The following is a 20,963-nucleotide window of genomic DNA, read 5'->3' on the forward strand; positions in this document are numbered from 1 at the left end:
CTCTCCTGGACCGATATGGCCCTATCATGTTGGGCATTAAGTCCAAGACCCTCACTTTTAGGTTTTTAAAGCATTTCATACTTCTCTCCCTTCCTTCTTCCCTCACTCATTGGGAATCAGAACATTCTGGAGTATAACACCGAAAATACTTGATTCCACATTGACACTACAACAGTACCCTCCCCACACTCTCCTGATCTTTATACCTTCACCAAGCAGACCTGGGTTTGTGATCTCAATCCTACCACTTATTAACTGCATGATCTTATGCAAGTAATTCCACTTCTAAGAAAGGGTTTCCTTATCTGAAAAAAAAGGGGAATAATAGCAGCAATCTGATGGACTTGTCATGAGAATGAAGATCACAGGCCTGAAGCAATGGTGACAGCACCGGGACCGTGGAGATGCTCAATGAATACTCGTCCCCCTCCTTTTCCTCTATGCTATTTCATCTGGTTTGGGGTGCCTCTCAGTCCATCTTACTCACACTCCACTCAGCATCCTCACACTGGCTGCAGCGTCCACAGGGGGCAGTCTCCACTCCTACGTTTGTTACACTTGCCTCTGATGTGTCAAAAACACAAGTTTAGAGACTGAATTTGAGGGAGGTGACAATTGCTCCAATCAAAATTAAACTATATTTTGAGTATATTGGTTAACCATCTGTTCATATGTACTTTTAATGGTTCGTTAGATTGGGTGTATGTTTGTATAACAATTTCACTCAGATTTCTTCGTTTTTAAAAAATAAATTTTGAATATATTTGTTTATGTAATTAAGTATATTATGTATACCCATAAATATATATTACTATATGTACTTAATTGCACAAATGCTTAATATTTATTGAGCGCTTATGCTATGCCAGGCACTGTGCAGACGCAGCCCATTTTCATGGTATTTCACTGTGCAGAGGTACAATTTTCATGGTAACCCTACGAGGTAAGTACAATTATTATCCCTCTTTTACAGATGAAAAAACTGAGGCTTAAGGACGTTAAGTAACTTAACCAAGGTCACACAGCTGGTAAGTAAATATTATCGCACTCAAAATTGCGAAATAATTACGTTAATGGTGCTTGCGTTTTATTTCAATTGAAAGCACAGAGGCTGTGGTTTGTTTTTAACTTCGAACGAAGCGCACTGCTGACCTCCAAGGAGAAGATAAACAGGAGGACAGGTGTTACTTTAAGAAGGTGATGGAAGTTGTAACCCGAAGCCTCCTCCAGCGCGCGCCCGGAGGGTCTGGGACGCTGCCCCCGGCCAGTGCGCGGCCGTGAACTCCGGCGGGTCTGGCGCGTCTCTTTCTTCCAAAGTTGGAGCTCTCCTTGGTGGGAGGGGGCGGGGAGGAGAGTAGGCCAGTGACGTCACTCGGGAGAAGGGATAAAGCTCCTGGGCCACAGTCCAGGCGAGGACACTGCCCCGGGAGCGGAGTGGGCTGTCCCACTCGGGGACACTCGCCGTGGGCAGGGCCGCCCCTCGCTGCGCCCCAGTCCCTGGGAGCCAAGGCGCCCCCGCCCGAGGAAGGCCGCGCCAGGAGACACCATGCCCCAGAACGTGATCCTCCCGGGCCCCGCGCCCTGGGGCTTCAGACTCTCTGGGGGCATAGACTTCAACCAGCCTTTGGTCATCACCAGGGTAGGTGTTTTCCATTCTTTTGCTAAAAGTTGGGGACTTTGGCTTTTGGCGGGTCCCCTTGGAGCGGCGGAGAGTGGTCAGTGAGCCCGGGTGCGCTGGGTGGGTCCTCAGCTTGGGGCTCACAGTTCGAGGGGCAGAAGCAACTTCGCAAACAGGTTTGGAGGATGCAGAGCAGCTTAGAGATTTAACCAAGTCAGCTCCAGTGGTCTCTCGGCATCCTTTTGGTCCCCAGCAACTTTCCGAGGACAGGTGAACGGACTGCGTGATTTCCCTGGGCTCAGAGAAGCCGAGGCTGCCAGGACCGGGTGCCTTCTCGCCCTCCACCCCCGGTGCCCTCTCAGTAACGCAGGAGAGTGGGTCCTCAAGCAGAGGCGAGGCGATTGTTTCTTGGAGCTAGACACGCATCTAACCGCTTTTCTTGTCTGGATGAAAACTTCAGCAGGGCGCTGTTCGCAGAGCCCAACCTGGGTCGGCCAAGTTGGAACCGCTCGTATCAGCCGAGACAGGGAAAATACTACTAATCGGTATTCCTAGGTTTCCAGGCATTTTGAATAAATATTTTCCAAAGCTGAGAACTTAGGAATTATCACCTATAACTCAAACTACAAAGAAAACGTGTCAGATGGTTTAGTTTGCCTGATGGAAAACGTCACCACCAGCCTAACTCTGAAAATAATGCTTTATTATCAAAGTCAAGCTTTTTTTACTTAATATCCCCCAGAGTATTGTCTAATTAGAAAAAGAAGGAAAAGGAAACTTCAGGATTTCTGTCTGGTCAATAAATTTCTAGTTGGTCTAGTTGATTTTTTTTTCTAACACGTGTTTGTCTTAATAGAAAATTATTGTTATTATTTCAATTATCGCATAAAAAGCATATGAAACCTAATTTAAAAGCATAAACTTTCAGAATATTATAGTTTTATTATACTTTCTTTTCTTCCTTACTGCTTATACTGTATTTTAGAAATGTATTCTTTGTAATCTGATTTACTCACATAGATTTCTGACAAAGCAATTCTTTTTAAATTCTGTTCTACTTATACATCTATGAGATTTGGGAACTAAAGTCTTTTTAAAATGTATCAAAACATATCATACAGACACATACCATGGAAGACTACAAGCTTTGTTTTACACTTTTCAAAAACGTATAAACACATCTGACATGTGTTTTTGTAGGAGACATGAAAACCTAACATACCCCCCAAAATGTTCCTGAGTAAATTAAGCAGAAAATGATTCAGTCATCTGGGCCAAGCAATGCCTTTTATGGCTTTACCAAAGAAAACAGTTTCCATTATCTCTACTAAGAAATATTTTTAAGGTTCCTGAAGTATAGTTTTCATTTGTTTATATTAAATGAAATAAGCTCTTGAACCCTAACAAAGGATAAATCATATTTATCTTAAATCCTAAAGAAATAATCTTGTCACAAAAAATCCTTTAAATGATTTGTAAAAGAAATATCTTGCTACTATTATGTAACATGTCAATGTGATTAATCTTATGTTTGAAGTGTTGAGTTGCTGACATTATAACCAATGTTATTTTAAAGTGGTGCTTCCATTTTGGAATGAGACTGCAGGAGCTATTGGTGACTGTATTTGATAGAATGGGTTATTATTTGGGAAACCCATTCTTGTTTGAATATTTAACTCATAACTAATTTGTATCACTCATGTTGCCACTTGGCTCAACAACAGTGCACAACTATATATGATTGTTTCATTTGACTTCGCCTTTTCTCTACAATTAATTTAACTCAAGGAGAGCACATTAAACTGTTTTGTTTTCCAAGTGTCCCCGAAATCATGCACATGGTAGATTCTTGTTGAATAAATAAAAGCATACTGAATTGAACTCTTTTGCTTTAGTGAACACCTAATTGAGACTATTTCCACTGAAATTGTAAGAATACTAAAAGTCAGGGGCTGGCCCCGTGGCCGAGTGGTTAAGTTCGCACACTCCGCTGCAGGCGGCCCAGTGTTTCGTTGGTTCGAATCCTGGGCGCGGACATGGCACTGCTCATCAGACCACGCTGAGGCAGCATCCCACATACCACATCTAGAAGGACCCACAACGAAGAATATACAACTATGTACGGGGGGCTTTGGGGAGAAAAAGGAAAAAATAAAATCTTTTTTTAAAAAAAAGAATACTAAAAGTCATTTGGAAAAAGACTAGATGATATTACACAAAAAAATGAGCGTCGGAGTTAGGTAGTAGAATTATTCCATTACTTTCATAATTTTTATATTATGTGAAAAGGTTGTATATGTGTTATTACACTCTCTGTTTGCCATACACTCTTCTAAGCCCCTTATATGCACCAGCTCACTTAAATCTCACAATAATCCTGTGAGAGGAGTAGTAATAATACCCCTTTTGGCAAATGAGGAGAATGAGGTTTAAGAGTGTCATTAACCTGCCAACGATCACAAGTGGTGGGACAGAATCTGATGCCAGGTCTACCTGCCTCCGAAACCTACCTTCTGAAGTCCACACATGTGAAAAAGTCTGCTTGTTGTACAGATATTTCCAGACAGTGTTTTGTGCCATCCAATTCATCGCCTGGTCATATTGATTCTACATCTTTGAGATCTACCACTTTCCTTTTTTTCCCACCACTGTCCCTATTCAACATTTCATAACTTCACACCCAGCTGTTTGTCTCCCCTCTCCAAATTACCCTGCATGTTCTTACCAGCCACCTTTGGGAAATGCAAGATTACTCCTGTCTTCTCCATTCTTAAAAATCTTTCAATGGCATCACCAGTTTACAGAGAATAAAATGTGTGGTCTTTGCACACATTCATGGCTTTCACCCTCTATCCCAACTCAAGTTTCCAACTTCATTTCCTCCCTCTCTCTACCTTCCCTCTCCCTTTCCTCCTCTCACTCTGTCAGTAGGCAGTGGTGCCACTATTCTGGACTACTTACGATTTCTCTAACATATCTTTGCTCCTACTATCATTTTTCTCCACAATTCTCTTCCCCACCCCACCCCACTGTCCTCTATGCCTGTGGAAACCCATTCAAATACCACTCTGGTAGGCTTCTTCCAGTAATAAGCATTTCATCCATTTGATTATCATAGCTTTTGACTGACAACCTCTCCTTATAGCATGCCTTGTACCACAGATGTTTGAGTACATCTATATCCTATAAATCGCATGCTCCCTGAGGGCAGGAATGTTCAAATTTGGGGGCTACTCAGTGCTGAGCACGGTGGCTTTTACATCATGTATGTTATAGAATAAATATAGACACAATATGGATGATTGTTCACTTTTTATATGACTTTATCATAAATAGGTAGAGATTGTGTACTCAAAAATATTCCACAATATAGAAAAATTACAACTGTGTTATTGTTAATTGATTTGTCTGTTTTTGATAAGTTCTTAAGTATGCAATGAATTGAAATATCAATGCCTGCACTTAATGCCACAAAAATTCCCATAAATGAGATGTATTCCTCAAGTCAATTAAATCAATTTTTATCCTCCTATAACAAATACCCGCCCCGCCCCCCCCCCCCCCCCCCCCCGCCTTACACTCTACAAATGCAGAATACAGCAATGCTCCTCGACAGTGGTCCTCCCCTCCCCCAGAATTGGGAGGAGGGTTTGCAAACGTAACTCTCTCCATCAATTGAAATTACAACTCACAAAATTAGGACAAGGGGTCCCTGCCTCATAATTGTTTACAGTCCAATTAATCAGCCAGGTGAAATTTTGTGTCATAAAAAACATCAGAAGTAGGGTAAATCAAACACCAGACATTCTCAAAAAATTTTAGCAATTGGTTGTGATACAATTTGTAGGAAACAGTTTCTAGGCAATAGGTGTGCTATGTTTTGTGCAGTATAAATTTAAGTTGTGGATGCTCAGTTTGGGGAAGGGGGTTGTTACTGCAACACCATATATAACTTGCCTAAGCATTTCACAGAATAAATTTAAGGTTCACATCTCTAAGTGAGCAGCTTTTCTTTTTCTGGCAAGAAAGTTCTAAGGAGTTTCTTTCTTAAGTTTTTGGACCACCCAGAAGGTGGAGCTACTATCAGAGCCAAGTTACAGATGGTTTGTTTGCACAAATGGTCCAATTTGGAATAAAGCTCAAGGTTCTTTCATGTCCATGATGTAAAATTATTGTACACATCCAAGGCCAGTAGGTCCTTTCCCCCTCAATTCCTCTTCCCCGCTTCCCTTCCTATTCAGAACACACCCAGGATCAACATCACTGTAACCGAGATCTATGTGGACTTGAGTACCAACATAGAGAATGTTAGTGTATGCTTAAGTTTTGCAGGCCTTAACATAGAAGAGTATATTACTTTAATATAAACTATATTTGAAATGTGAACTTTTAGAAAGAAATGTTTACAGTTGAATGCCATCCTTTTCCAGGATTCAAGTGTAGTAGGAAGGTTGAGTGAATAAAAACCTATTTAATTTTGTTCTACTAAAAAGATGTGTCTACATGGAAGTGCTGGTTCATATGTTCATAACATTCATACATCCCACAAACATCTATTAAGTGCAGAATGTATTGTATGTGGAAGGTGCTGTAGAGGATACGATTATAATGTAATGGGTTTCTACTCCCTAAGAAGCTCGTATATCAGTAGAAGGGAAGGGACGTGTGCATAAACTACCATCATACAACTTGCCCCGTATTCCTGGAGAAAAGTATAGCGAAAGAGATAGGAGGAATCCAGGAGAGAGAATATCTGCAGGAGTGGCATTGTGGGATAGTGGAAGAGCTTGAGTTATAAAGTTGGACAGACCCAGATAGGAATTTCAGATTGGTCACTGGATGTGTGACCCTGAGCAAGTTTCTTATACTTTATGAGCACCAGTTTTCTCATCTTAAAAGATTATCTTGAGAATTGAGATAACAGTTCTCAACAATAATACACTTCCAATAATAACAACAATACCATAACTGTCCTCAACCCCGGTGCACATTAGACTTACCTGGATAACTTTTGAAAATATCCATGCCTGGGTACCACTTGCAGAGATTCTGACTTAACTGGTGTGGGGTATAGCTCTAAGAATGTAGATGGCAGCCAGGCGCTAGAGGAGTTTTAGATGCCAGGTAAGGGACTGGAGTTTATTTGTAGGCAACGGAGAACAACAGATCAGTGGCGCTTCTCCCTATGTTGATCCACTCCCCACAGTATATATTATCTTGCTCCATAACTATTTCAATCATTTGTCATTCTTAACATAAAAATCCCATCAGGCTCATATCTTGGATTTCGAAATCCTCATGCTTCCCACAGTAAATAGAACATTCTAGATGCTTTATCTGTGTTTTAAATTAGTTTTTTGCAAATGGACCCAAGCAATAGGTCGATGTAAATAGTAGAAATCATCTGAGGCACTTGGAAAAACACAAATTCCCCAGGTCCTCTCCTAGAGCCTCTGATTCGTGATTCCAGGCATCTGGAGGGGATCAGAGTCCTTATGCTCAGCCAGGACCCCAGGTGATTCTCCTAATCAGACAAGTTTGAAAACATGTGTGAAGTGATTGACGGCAGTACTATTTCCAATGATCTCTCTAATGTTTTTCATATTTGAGACCCTAATGAACCTGAAGAATAATCCATTGAAAAACCCTTTGCCTCATTTTCTCTCTCTCATCTCTTAATTTGGGACTTCATATTAATAATAAACTGTGAGCAATAATATAGTAATAAAGTAATGCTGGGAAATAATTGATTCTTATGAAAAACAGTTTAACTTACTAAAACCAGGCCAATTTAGTGGTCATTTTCTAATCACTAGCTTAGCTGAACTTGAGAATTAGGAAGAAGTGAAGGGACTGTGTTTTCTCCTTCTCTCTCTACATACTCTTTTCCTTCTTATCAACTCCCTCCTTGGAGGTCCCAGGACATCAGTTACCAGGTTGAATGCAAAGCCAGAAGTGGGTTCTGGCCAGCACTATCAACTCCTATCCTACTTGACTTCTGAAACAGCTGATGACAAGGGTGTACAGCTGCTCCCAACTTAGTACAAAGCCACAGGTTACTTAGACACTTCTCTTCCTCTGAAAAATAAAACTAATCTTCTTTGTCTAGCCTGTCTGAGAGCTGTTGCAATGGTCCAGGTTATTAGGAAAAGCTTTGCAAATGTAATATTTTGGGTAAATATAAGATGGCATTATTAACTTCCATATTATTACTGGTAATAAAATTTAGTAATATTTGGTATCTAAGTTCAGCCAACCAGATGTCTCTGTTTAAAATTCACATAGAAGGATACACACACAACCCTACCTTCCACTTATCCTAACCAGAGCTAAAAAATATTGGTAGGCTTTTCTAAATCAAGATTAAGTGTTATATAACTGAAACCTATTTAAGTGTATTAGAAAGCTAAGTGAGACTTTAAAAGCAAACACACTGAGCCGTGCTTTCTCATGTTCTTACTCAAAGAAAAGTATTGTGGCCTTAGAGATTTAAAAATAGTACTGATTTTGATGAACTATAGCTAGAGAAAATTAAAAGTTTAAGATTATTTTTATCCCTACAAGTCACGTGGGGAATGGAAACTTTTATTCTTCTAACAGTTCTGGGTCTGGGAGACCGTCTAAATGGAAAACAGCTATGCAGTGCTTCCCAAAGGCTGAGATATGATAATCCCCAGTCGCTTCACCCAGCCCCTATCAACTGTTCCTGCTGGAAAATGATCACGATTGCTACAGTGAGATGATTACAGAAAGAAAGTGAGCACACTAAACATTTTAGTGATGAGACTGAAGAGCTAGGACACATGAGAATTTATTATTTTGGCACTTTTATTCATTTAGATGAATCTTGGCTCTCCCTTAGGGCCACAAAGTTAAATAGGATCAATAGCTAGATTAAGCAAATAGAGAAAAAAAAATGAATGAATGATTGATCCTCAAGTAAAGCATTAGGAACAATCTAGTTTATTCCTGGAGCAGTTTGAGGATTAAGTCAACTCCTTTGTATTATTCTGCTTTAGCTAGTGGGAACTTGCAAACGAAACAAGGATAGGTTGACATTAATAACCACCATCTTTGGGTGTGTAGGGACTAGCTCTTTTTGTTTTATAAGCTCTGATTTATATGTCCTTTCTGTTCATTTTTCAATAATTATTCATTAATTCTGAACACTGGAACATACACAGTGAAGCACCAGGAATATACATAATATTATACACATCCTCAAGAAGTTCCAGTCTAGTTGGGAAGACAGTCAATACACAAGTAAATAAACAAATATAAAAGTACAAATTGTTTTCAAAGGAACTGGGTATAATGCGGGAGAACAATGGAGAAGGGGCTGGAGAAGCTACTTCAGATGTTCAGGGAAGTCTCTCTGAGAATGTGGCATTTAAGCCTAGACCTAAAGGATGAGAAGGAGCGACTGGGTGAAGAGAGGGAGAAGCATTTCAGGCAAAAATAACAGTGCGTGGAAAACCCTGAAGAGTGTACAAGCTTGGCCTGTTTGAGGAACTAACAGGAGACCAGAATAGCTACAGGGCAGTGGACAAGGGGGAACAGGAATGGGGTAAGATGATGTTAGAGAAGTAGGCAGGGCAAGACAGGATGAGGACTATTAGGGAGTGGTAAATAGTTGGGATTTACCCAGAAAAATTGGGAATAGGTATAGCAATCAAAAGAATCGTTGTCTTTACCCGAATACCCAATAGTAATTTCAAATTTGCACTTTTTAAACATTTAACAACCATTTTTTTCCCATTTTCATTTTTCTCATATTATTTCCCATATCATTCCCCCCCCCCAAAAAGGAACCCACATGGATTTCTTGTAGACAGCATAAAATTGGATGTTGGTTTGTTTTTTTTTTACCTAATGGAACAATCTCTGTTAAACAAAAAGAAGGTGATATGTTTTTAGATCATTTACATATAATGTAATTACTGATAAGGTTAAATTAAAATCTGCCATCTTGTTAGTTGTTTTCTATTTGTTCTATCCATTCTTCATTCACGCCAAAGAGACTGTGAGTGAATGCAATCCTCTCTTGTGTCTGTGGTCCCCAGGGTTCTCGGTGCTAACTCACAATGCTAACTCACACTCGGCCTTTAGCAACTTGTTCATAATTTTAGCTGAATTCTTAGTATGGTGGCCCCATCTTCCTCCGTGCTCTGACACAAGTGAGCCCACCCTTACATCTTGTCTTTCATTGGAGGCACCTGTCTTTCCTTAGAGTCCAGGCTAGTTGCTTGCCCTGCAACTTTAGCTCCCTGAAGAGTTCGTGAAAAGTTATAAGTTTGTATATTATATGGCTTCCCTTTATTAGCACAAAAGTGATTCTCTTTCCAGCTTTCTACATCCTAGATGCCCCTTTATGTGAATTTTAAAGATCACAACTTATGAGGATGCTAAAGCAGTTTCAATACAAATATAAAAGCTCGCTGAATTTAGTAAAGTTCTATTCCCAATTAGCGAGTTCTGGGTAACAAAAAAAAAAACTAAAAGCAAATTATTTTGTTTAAAGGAAAGAAAATATGATTCAAGTGGGGAGTGATGAAAGATGTTCTAAAAGAGATGTCATGATAGATGAAATGTGGTTAGTAAGAAACAAAATTATTTAGCATGATGGGAAAATAGAGCTAACACAATTGACCAAGTAAGAATTATTTTAAGTTACATTTAAAATTTCCTGCCCAGTGAAACATTTAAAATGTTACCAAGCTTGAATATAAATGTCAGGCACAAAATTCAAGATATTGCAGAATGTTGGTTTTTAAATGGTGCCATGATTTCTTCCAGATTACTCCAGGAAGCAAGGCGGCAGCTGCCAACCTGTGTCCTGGAGATGTCATCCTGGCTATCGATGGCTTTGGTACAGAGTCCATGACTCATGCTGATGCACAGGACAGGATTAAAGCAGCAGCACACCAACTGTGTCTCAAAATTGACAGGTACCCTTTAATTAATGGTGTTAAAATTTGATCTGTTTTGCAGGAGAACCTGAACCAGAGCTACAAATGATTTCATCCTCCCAGTGTAAAGGGGTATGACAGGACCAAGAATTTTGGCTGACTTTTTTAATATATCAGCCACTTTGGTCTGTTCTTCACTGAAGTCAGTCGATCCAGTAGCTATTAACAAACTATGTCTAAAAAGAATTCTCTGGAATGTCAGAATAATGAAAGGCGAAAAGAATATTTTTTCCTGGACTAACCCAGTTAATTGACTATAAAAATAGAATCATTAAAGGTACTGGCCACATAAGCCCTGAACAGCATGTCTAGTTGTACTGCTGTTCTAAATGTGGTAGAGAATGGAATGGAATGTAAAGATTCTCCTAAAAGAATCCACTTGCCAAAATGTGATCATGTTAAAAATTGGTTGTTAATATCCTGTATGCCATTGGCTGTTTTCTACAGAATTCAGCCCAGAAGAATCTCATGAGGTGAGAGAGTGCATGTGCACGTGCACATGAGTGTGTTAGATAATGAGACTTCTCACCAAAAAAAAAAAAAAAATTTAGGAAATTGAACCCGATCTTTTGGCATCAGAGCCCTAGTGTGAAACTGAATTGTGAAAATCACGTTTCTTAATAGTGGTTGTTTGTGAGTTTATCCTGTTACTATTGTATTCACGGTTTTCCCTGCTGTGGGACAGAAGGCACAGCCAGCCAGCCAATCTGTCATTTCATGGGGTAAAATTGATTCTTTCCCTGTCTGTGCATAACCTGTGTTCCCGCCAAACACACAGCCCCTCAAGAGCGCACAGTCCCAATAGCTACATCAGAAGGACTGGACAAAGCACGTTTCCTTGATGGCAACAGCAAATTCACCTGGCAAATTACTCATTGTCTCCTGTGCTGGCCTGGGTAGGCTAGGAGGGAAGTCGAGGAGACCTGGGGATTTTGCCTGTGTGGTCCTCTGCGGGGTGTGGCGCCAGATTCTCCCTCTCCTGTACCCTGTACCACATGCATTGGAGACCTACTTTCTCCCAACTCAGAGAGAGAGAGAGAGGGATCTTGTGTTTCTTCCTCTTTTTATAAGGGCATTAATCCCATTATGAGGGTCCCACCCTCATGATTTCTTCTAACCCTAATTACCTCCCTAAGGCCCCACCTCCAAATATCATCACATTGGGAATTAGGGTTGAACATATGAATTCGGGGGGACACGAACATTCAGCCCATAGCATTCCTCCAGGCAATTATGATCCATCCAAGTTTCCCCAGAAGTACACTAAAAATGTAAGACTAATTGCTTGGGAGAATAAAGAGTAATGAGCAAAGAATATTGCTTTTGCTTAAATTAGCAAGGGTTGATAGTGTCTCACAAACATTACAGGAAATTAAAGTATGCTAACAGTGGAAGCTCCATTAGAATTTGGAATTTATGAACTTTATTTTATTTACAGGGCAGACACTCGCTTGTGGTCTCCACAGGTAACTGAAGATGGGAAGGCTCATCCTTTCAAAATCAACTTAGAATCAGAACCACAGGTATGAATTTTCGAGTAAATGATATTCACATTGCATTTCCTTTTAAGTGATGTGGATGCCTTCCAGGAGGAAGAAATGACACATCTAAAAACTTGGAATAAGCTACCTGATGATGACCCAGTTGTCTGCCCTGGCTCTCTGAGATTGATTTATGTTATCCATGTCTTCTTTCTTTTATCAAGAAAAGAGAAGTATGCCTAGGCAAACATCTTGTTAAAAGACAAATATGTTCTCATCAGGAAAAATTTGGCTATATCTACAAATAATCCATATTTTCTTATGATGGACTTCTGCCAAATGACCATGAGGTAATCCAAGAAGTTTAAGATGTTAAAACAAAGCAAAACATAAATAGGGTGGACCATTTGAAACAGGTGTCTCTAATCTACTAGTTATTGTGAACTCCAATCCCTTGAGGTCTTCAGCCAGATCTTATTTTACATCCTTCTTTAATTCTCAATTCTGGCATTCTGTAATTAAGTTTACTCTACAGAAAGAGTTTTGCATTATGTAATTATGGGGATATTCAGCCCGTGCAGCTGAATTCCAAAAGACAAAGGATTTTCCCCTTGAGGCAGCTCTATCTCAAGAGCTAAATTAATCTAATAATCGGATGCTTATCTGACTAGTCTCCTTTCAAAAGCTCCAAAAAACTGAAATTACACCAACCCTCAATTGTACTGTATGGAAAAATGTAATCAAGAAAGTAACTTTAGAACCTCTGTTTAGGCAGATGCTTCCCAAGATTAGAGAGACAGACATAAATTGAATACCCCTTTTTAAACAAGTATTCCTACTAAACTGATTAGCTATTCCCAAAGTGTCGTTTTTATATATATCTAATGAAACTGAACTGAAAACCTACTTGTAATTTATGCTTCAGCAGTGTTTCCCTTTTCAGGATCGTCAGCTCCTGAATTTTGTCCAAGTTTTCCACTTGTCTCCGTGAGCCACCATTTTCTTTTTGATAAAATACATGTAAAGTACCATATGTGCATGTATCTCATAGGGCTCCTCAAAGATTTAAATTAAATAATATTAAAAAAGAACTTGGCACATTAGATTGCTCATTGAATGGGGGCTCTCATTATTGTAAAGATGGTACCCCCCCTCCCACCAGGCTGTGATCAGAAAGCCTCCCGGCCTTTGTCAGTGAGAGAGGAAGCTGCCTATGTGATGGGGCTTCCTAGATACCTGGGACGCCTTCCTCATTGCTGTTACAAGGGTTATTACAAATTACTTTGGATGGAAACTTTATTTTCAGTTAAAATACAACGCCCCCAGGAGAAGAAACATCCTGAGTAGTTTAATCTGTACAGAAAATGAGTTCAATAGGTCCTTGTCCCAGACTTTTAACTGTAGGGAAGGAAGAGCCTGAGCCTAAAAACCACTAAGAGCAAAGGAGGAGAAAACAGGCCCCAAAGAGAACGAGCAGGATATGGAATATTCGCGAAGGCGGGAATGGTGTGTCTGTTCTCTTTCCTCTGAGTCTCCCAGGCATAGCACAACAGCAGGCACTCAATAAATAGCTGACAAATCAATGAAAGGAACTGGAGGGCCTAAAGATAAACAGCATTTTCTAACGTTGCCCAGGACCAATCCTGGGAACCAATTCTCCAACTGGCGTTCTGACACCACCCCCTGCTGTCCCATGGAAAAGTGATTGTGAAAGTTTAGAGGGAAATTTTGGTCAGGTAAGAGCTCTGCTCTTCAGGGTGAATGAGTAAAAGATAAAATGGACGAGACAGGGTAATAAATGTGGTGAGAAGAGATCTGAATGTCGATGGCAGCTTCCTGTGGCAGCTGAGGTGTGTTGGGGAATAATAATGCCTCTAATGAACATTTTCTTTGGTAGAAGAAAAGATAGCAAGAAGAAAACACTGAGTTCTTGAGCAAGAGCTGTCACTTGTAGATAGCCTTTCATAGTAATGCCCCAGCCCAACCGCTTCCTCCACCCTCATCAACTCATCACTTAGAGGCAACACATGAGAAAAAGAGATCATGTGGTGCTTTAAAAAAAAAAAAGAAAGAAAATTTAAGGCTCACATACATGCATTTATTGACCACCAATCTCTTATTATCACCAGGACAAACTGGATAGAATTCTCAATTTCCTTTTCTGTATACAGTACACATCCAAAATTGGACTGCCCCCTTTTGCAAATTGTTTTTCCATTCAAAATTTCTCCAAATTTTTAAAATCCAATTTCATCAATAGGAGATGCTAAGATATGGGGCAATTAGACAGATTTGACCAAAGTACTAAATCCCCAATGATCCCTGATCCTATTGCAGCACCCACACTCTCATGTGGGTGACCCAGCCAGAATTTACTAAGCACAAGGGGAGCTTACACCAAGATGGGTTCTTGTGTTTTGCTATGTCTCTCCAGAATCAGAGTTTAAGGACCTCTTAAAAGGCCCCTTGTGTAAATCTATGAGTATTAATTTATGACTATGGTTATTCCAAGAATTGGATTTTAAAAGATAATGCTAATTTTAAATACTGTGGCCTCTTGTCAATCATGTATTAGCCCATGTGTCCTAAATTTTGGGTTTAGACAATATGGATATTTATATTACAAATGGGGAAAAGATAAAGAATGAAATAGGTTAAAAAAAAAAAAAAAAAGGTGAAGATTGGGTTAAGGGCCTCAGAAGCCAGGCAGATGGAGCCTTTGAACATTCCTTTAGTTTGAATCATGACCAATTCTCACCGGCACCCTCTCCAAGAGGCTGGTGTTTGAAGGGCTCAGAGATAAGAATCATTTCGGTTCTTCCCCTAAAGGACCAGAGGATTCCTACTCCCCATCATCCTCAGGCCAGATTTCTGCATGACCAGTCCATGTAACTTGGCACTTCAGGACAGACATTCCCTGCACCAAATAGCTACATTTCAGCCCAGCCTCTGCTATCTGAAAATCCTATGGCATAAACCAGAACAAAAAGCAGTGATTAAAAACAAGCAGTGAATTTAACTTGTAGAATGAAATTAAAGAAAAGCTAAATAGTGGTTATGTTTGTATTCTTCTTGTATTTTTTTTTAATTAACACAAAGCTATGCAAAGAGATGCCTCTTTTTTCCCCCCAAATGAGAACTCTGCAAATAAAGCAACTTTCTGGACAACAGAAGTGTGTCAGTCTGAGAATAGAATGCCCTTAATATATCATGCTTTAACACGCCATTGTAGACGAACGGCAAAATGCCGTGGGGCAATACAATCTTTGAGTTCTCGTTTCTCAACCCAAGCCAAACTTCTGTTGTAAGTTGTGACCTTTGCTATTAGAATAAAATATTCTTTTTCACTTTAAAAGTAATATATATTCATTGAAAAAAAACTCCACTATCTCCTACCATCCAAGCCCAGCCACAAATAATAAACTGTTAGTGTATTTATTTCTGGTCTTTTTCCCTGTGCATAGGTTTAGTTTGGGGGACTTTGTCTCATCCAGTTATAGTAATAATTGATTTTACAAAATTTTAATATCTAGCTTTTTTTTCCTTTTTGTATGCTATTATTAAATAGTTAAATTTTGTTTTTATGAATTTAGACTCAAATCTTAGGCTTAAAAGGAAGTTTAGGGGTTGTTTAGATCAACCCCAGCCACTGAATAAACCTCTTCCATACAATCTTGAACGTGGCCTATGAGCAGACATAGGTGCTTTTCTATACAAAGCATTGCTCCAGACTTCAGGTATGTTGTTAGAGTTCTTTGTCCTTTTTCAAAGCTTACATTCTCAAACGAAACATTATCCTCATCTTTGTTTAATGTTAATTGAACAACTCAAAATTATAATGTAGCTTTCACAATACAGGAAAGATGCTTTTCAGAAATAAAAATGGTTCCTTCTAAATGAAAAGATAGCTATTTCCTTTTCCATATAAATGATTGCCTCCTTGCATAGAACATTTCATCATAAAGATGTACTACATGCACAGTCAAGTGAGCTACGGGTTGAAGCTGCTTATATTTTCATAATACAATTTTATTCTACAATGTTTCCATAACTGGAAGGCAGCCTACACAAAACAAGCTCTTAATCCCCATTTGCCCAAATTCTGCCCCAATGAGATAGGGGAAACACTTGAAACAGATCACTAAAGAAGAAATAATTATAAGAGTGACTTTATTTTGCATTCAAGGAATGAGCATAGCAGGGGGGGTTAAGTGGGGGCAGCGATTGTTCATAAATTCCAAACGTGATAAAATAGAATCGTTTACTCAGTGTGGCTTGATCAAATATATGATCACTTGATATGTTTATTTCCATAACTTCATAACTATTTTTTCTTAAAAATAAAGAGCTATATATGTATATTATCAAACATGTGATTTCTGTTGGAGCTGGTAATTGCCTCAGTTCTTGGACTGAATCTCATTCTGTGGACAATTTCTCCAAGTAAGAAATTGAAGGTGAACTGGCTTTGAATGCCGTCCTGGCTGAGGTCATGCCAAGGGCTTGGGGGATTGCTGTGCAGAGCTGCATTCTCCCAATGTCAGTAGATCTCTGTCAAGTTCCTTAGCTTTTACTCTGGCACCTCTAGCATTTCATTAATTCAAAATATTATTCCTTAAGACAAGCTCCTAACACTTAAAAATAATATTTGAAAGTGTAATTAATTGCAATGATGACGTATTGAATTCCTTAAGAGATAAGAATCGTTTGGATGCTTTTGTCTGGGTAGAATAAACACAAGAGCTGGACTGTATTAACTACTATATAAATTTTTGGCTGGTATTTTCAGTTACTAATGATTTTCCAGGAAAAAATAAAAAGGAATAAAAGTGGAATAGCAAACTGCTAATTGGTTTTGTCTTTTGATGCTGTTTGACCATCAGCAATGATGTAAGTCTTGGACAGAATGTTGCCTCTCTGTGCCATACTTAAAGTTTTCGTTTACCGTTGGTGTATACACTTCATCGTGCTTTTTGGAATGACTCTAGCAGCCCATAAACTAATGCTTTGCAAAGCCTAAATACAAATGTTTGAAGCCTGTATTCAAAACATTTCCTTTTATGATCTGAGTAGAAAATAGAGGGTTTTATTTTTTTCTTTTTAACAAATTACACATTTGTGATCTTTGCAATATATAACCAAAACTGAAAATGGCAAAGAAAAAGCTTGGAGCTAATTAACTTGTGTGCTGCTATTTGGAAGTTCTACTAGAGATTATAGTGGACAAATATTTTCAAAGAAGTTGCCTCATTCACAGGACAATCACCATCCATGTTTATTTACCATTTTAAGACTAAGAAGAAATAAGGGCAGAGATTTTTTTCCCATAAAGCCATCATATTATGTTAATTTTTGTAAATTCAATTCTATTTATCAAGATGTTTAAGGCATATCATACTTTGGTTTTTTTATTAAAAAAAAAGCTAAGTTCCACAAAACTTGAGTTCTTCAGTCCTGCCTGATTCACTCTTATAATTAGCCTTAGAGGTTTATAATCCATCAAAACTAAATTAGGCAATTAGTTTTCTGTCTTCTTTCATATCAAAAAGGTCAACAAAGGCTTGAATCATGGCTGTTGTCATTATTTATAATTATTTCCAGTTCACTTTTTTCATGCCATAATAATGGCTAATTATAATAGTTAATCATATAACACAGCCAATCCAAACTCATTATTAAATCAGCCAAAACAATCTGATTGTACCTCTTTATAAATGTTTGACTACACACATTTTCGCATGTTCCGGGATTTAGCATTTTTCGAAAGCCACATTTGGTGGTTTGAGTCATGCTGCTGTCTAATATCAGCAACGGTATTATCACACAACCAACCCCTAGGCAGTGAGCCATTATTCTGGAGGAAAAAAATTGGTCAATTCAATCACACTCTAGAAGCATAAGCTATTGTGTTCAACTCAGACCTTCTTTTCAAGTTCTGGAAGCTGTTAAAACACACTGTTAAGGGCGATGAGAGAAAAGCTGCTCTTTACCACATCGCAGGTTTTCAGGTACCCTGAGACTTGAGGAGCTGGAGTGAAACACTCAGTAGGCTAGTATTTGAAGCTACACATCATTTGCTTTCTCATAACTATTTAAAAAAAAAAAAAAAAAAAGAGGGCTTCGCCAATAGGCCTAGATGGTGGAATAGGGAGTATATGTGGGGACTGCCTGCTCTGGAGAACCAGAAGAAAGCATTTTGCTGCTTGGACCCCAGGAAATTGTTGGTGTTCTCAGGCACGAGAGTCTCTAAGCGAAGCTCTGGTTCCACCCCTGAGAAAGGGAGTCAGTCTCTTTTCTAACAAAAAAGCACCATCCCACAACTTACTCATCTCTAATGACAAAACTGTCAAAAAGACCTGAGCAAGGATATTGCAGGATGTTTTTATTTTTTTAATAAAAACAGTCTCTTTCCAATACCATTTCAAACAATCATAAATGTTTGTACTATTTGAAATCTGTGTGAAACACTGGTGGCACGTTCACAAAAGTAAATGAAGTTGTGAATGTGCAAGCGAAAATATTGCTGTAAAGAGTTATCTTACTAATTCTGCCAAATGAAAAGATTTGGAAAGAGAATCAGCTCGTGTGTGTTTTAGTGTTCCCTTTTGGTTTTCTTCTGTTGCTTAGAAGAAAAAACATATAGAATGACTTTACAAAATTATAAATCAATGTAAAAATTGGAAAACATCTGATCCTACGTTAAAAAATAATAATATAGGGGCTGGCCAGGTGGCATAGTGGTTAAGTTCTCATCCTCTGCTTTGGCAGCCTGGGATTCATAGGTTCAGATCCCAGGTGTGGACCTACACACCGCTCATCAAGCCATGCTGTGGCGGCATCCCACATACAAAATGGAGGAGGATTGGCACAGATGTTAGCTCAGCGACAATCTTCCTCAAGCGAAAAGAGGAAGATTGGCAACAGATGTTAGATCAGGGCCAATCTTCCTCAAAGAAAAAAATGATGACCCAGAGGCACTCACTAAACACATTGCTATCACTTCTAAAACAATAATAAATAAATAACAATAATAGAAAGCTTCAGATCACTCAGGCATATTTCAAACTCAGAATTCAGAACTCTGATGTTTGGTCCTTGTCCCAAAGCAATAAAGTGAAAATCCTTTTGTGAATCAAATACATTAGCTCTCTCTGCATTACTGACTTTAGTGTTTCTGAGACTAGAGTAAACATAAAGAGTTCTTTAAACGCAAACATGAAATCATCACAAAAATAAATGGGGGAGGGGTTCTAGAAATGTTATTTCTGCTTTCATAAGAAAAAAGTCTTTTAATTCTTATTCTTTTTTCTACATTTAAGGTTATAACCTAAGCCAAATTAAGAATTTGTTTTTCTGTTGTAGGTACGAAGAAAAAATAGAATTTTTCCTTGGATTAGTTAAAATGATTCAGTGTAGTTATTCATAAATGCTCACTCCCTTTCTGTTCTATTCCTCCATTTCCTAAAATGGAGGAAATTTTAAGATACTAATAGAAGAGAAAGCCTATGTAAGTTCTACTTTAAAAAATGTTAAGTACAATCATTTTTCTAAGCCAGAAATCTCCTTTCTGCCACAAAATTTCTGTATTCAAGCAAGGCATATGAGAATTTCTTAAAAGTTATAGATGTAGAAGACAGCAGGGGGCAGACAAAAGATAGAATTTTTGAATTATTTTACAATATTTTAAATACAGTCAATTCCTTTGCACCTTAACATTTGGTGGGAGAATATAGCACATGTAAATTTCACGGAAGGAAAACATAGAAAGGTTTATACCTAACTCCTTCTTTAACCTTGCCATTAATCTCATAGTGGGTTAAGAGGCCTTGATTAACAAAAGCGATGCTGTTGGTTTGCTCATTAACGGCTTTGTTGTGCATTCTGTGGCTCTGTGTATTTTGTCTGCCATTGTACAGGAGTTCAAACCCATTGGTACCGCCCACAACAGAAGGGCCCAGCCTTTTGTTGCAGCAGCAAACATTGATGACAAAAGACAGGTAGTGAGCGCTTCCTATAACTCACCAATTGGGCTCTATTCAACTAGCAATATACAAGACGCACTTCACGGACAGCTGCGGGGTCTCATTCCTAGTTCACCTCAACAGTAAGTATCAGACTCGGTTTCCGACCACCGTGTTCTTAACAGTGATGTGACGATTTCTTTTCCTTTCGAAAGTCCAGCTCTTGCTGTTTCGTTTTTACTTTCCGGAAGGCACTATCAGATTCTTATTTTAAAGACCGGCATCTAGAACATGGTTCTAATGTTCTAGAGTCCAACCCGCCAGCTCCTGAGCATTTAGTGAATAGATGGTTATAACGAAGAAATGGCTCTGGTTCCATTCTCGCCCTTGTTAGTCATATCGATCTTTGGTGATAAATAATCCCCTCTGTACAATTACCATTCCCTTAATTTTATCTAAAAACGTATATTCATCTTCCACTGAGGGACTTTTTAACCCTTTGTTTTTACAGGATGTGAACTACTTTGAACACAAGCACAATATTCGGCCCAAACCTTTCATAATCCCAGGCCGAAGCAGGTCCTAAACTTTGAGATTGTGAAGTTTGGAGTGCATGCTTCTTTAATAAATCCTTACTAATCACCAGGAAAAGTAACTTTTATGTGTTTGGAGTGACTTTTCTCATTTTGAAGCTTGTTTCAAAAGCAAAAGAAACAAACTCGCTTAGGAGAGTAGCCAACTAACCTCTATTTCTGAGAGTAAATATTGACAAGACTATAGAGGTGTGAAATGTTATGCAATCAGCACATATATTTATAACTAATACCCCTGCTACTCGGAGGATCCCATGCAGAACACAGTGACCTTTGAGGCAGGCAGACGCACCCCGTCCCAGGTCAGGGAGGCCCGGCCAGCGGGCACAGAAATGGAAACC

At 38.9% G+C, this 20,963-nt stretch overlaps 1 protein-coding gene across 9 annotated transcripts in view; it reads left to right on the forward strand.

The window, feature by feature from the left end:
• The first annotated feature begins 1,113 nt into the window (after nt 1-1,113).
• The window catches only part of PDLIM3 (PDZ and LIM domain 3), a 31,609-nt gene continuing 11,759 nt past the window's right edge, over nt 1,114-20,963 (forward strand). For 5 of the 9 annotated variants that reach the window (XR_011433302.1, XR_011433303.1, XR_011433306.1 and 2 more), the window contains exons 1-4: nt 1,150-1,639; nt 10,415-10,566; nt 12,026-12,110; nt 20,541-20,608. Coding sequence is in view for 3 of the 9 variants with exons in the window: in XM_023630754.2 (XP_023486522.1) it covers nt 1,547-1,639; nt 10,415-10,566; nt 12,026-12,110; nt 20,541-20,608 (398 nt within the window). In the remaining 6 variants the exon portion in view is untranslated. Of the gene's footprint in view, nt 1,640-10,414; nt 10,567-12,025; nt 12,111-19,984; nt 20,173-20,540; nt 20,609-20,963 lie in introns of all 9 variants that reach the window. The other 4 variants (XR_011433304.1, XR_011433305.1, XM_023630753.2 and 1 more) reach the window with 3 other exon arrangements.

Source organism: Equus caballus, chromosome 27 (genome assembly GCF_041296265.1).
Source record: "Equus caballus isolate H_3958 breed thoroughbred chromosome 27, TB-T2T, whole genome shotgun sequence".
NCBI lineage: Eukaryota > Metazoa > Chordata > Mammalia > Perissodactyla > Equidae > Equus > Equus caballus.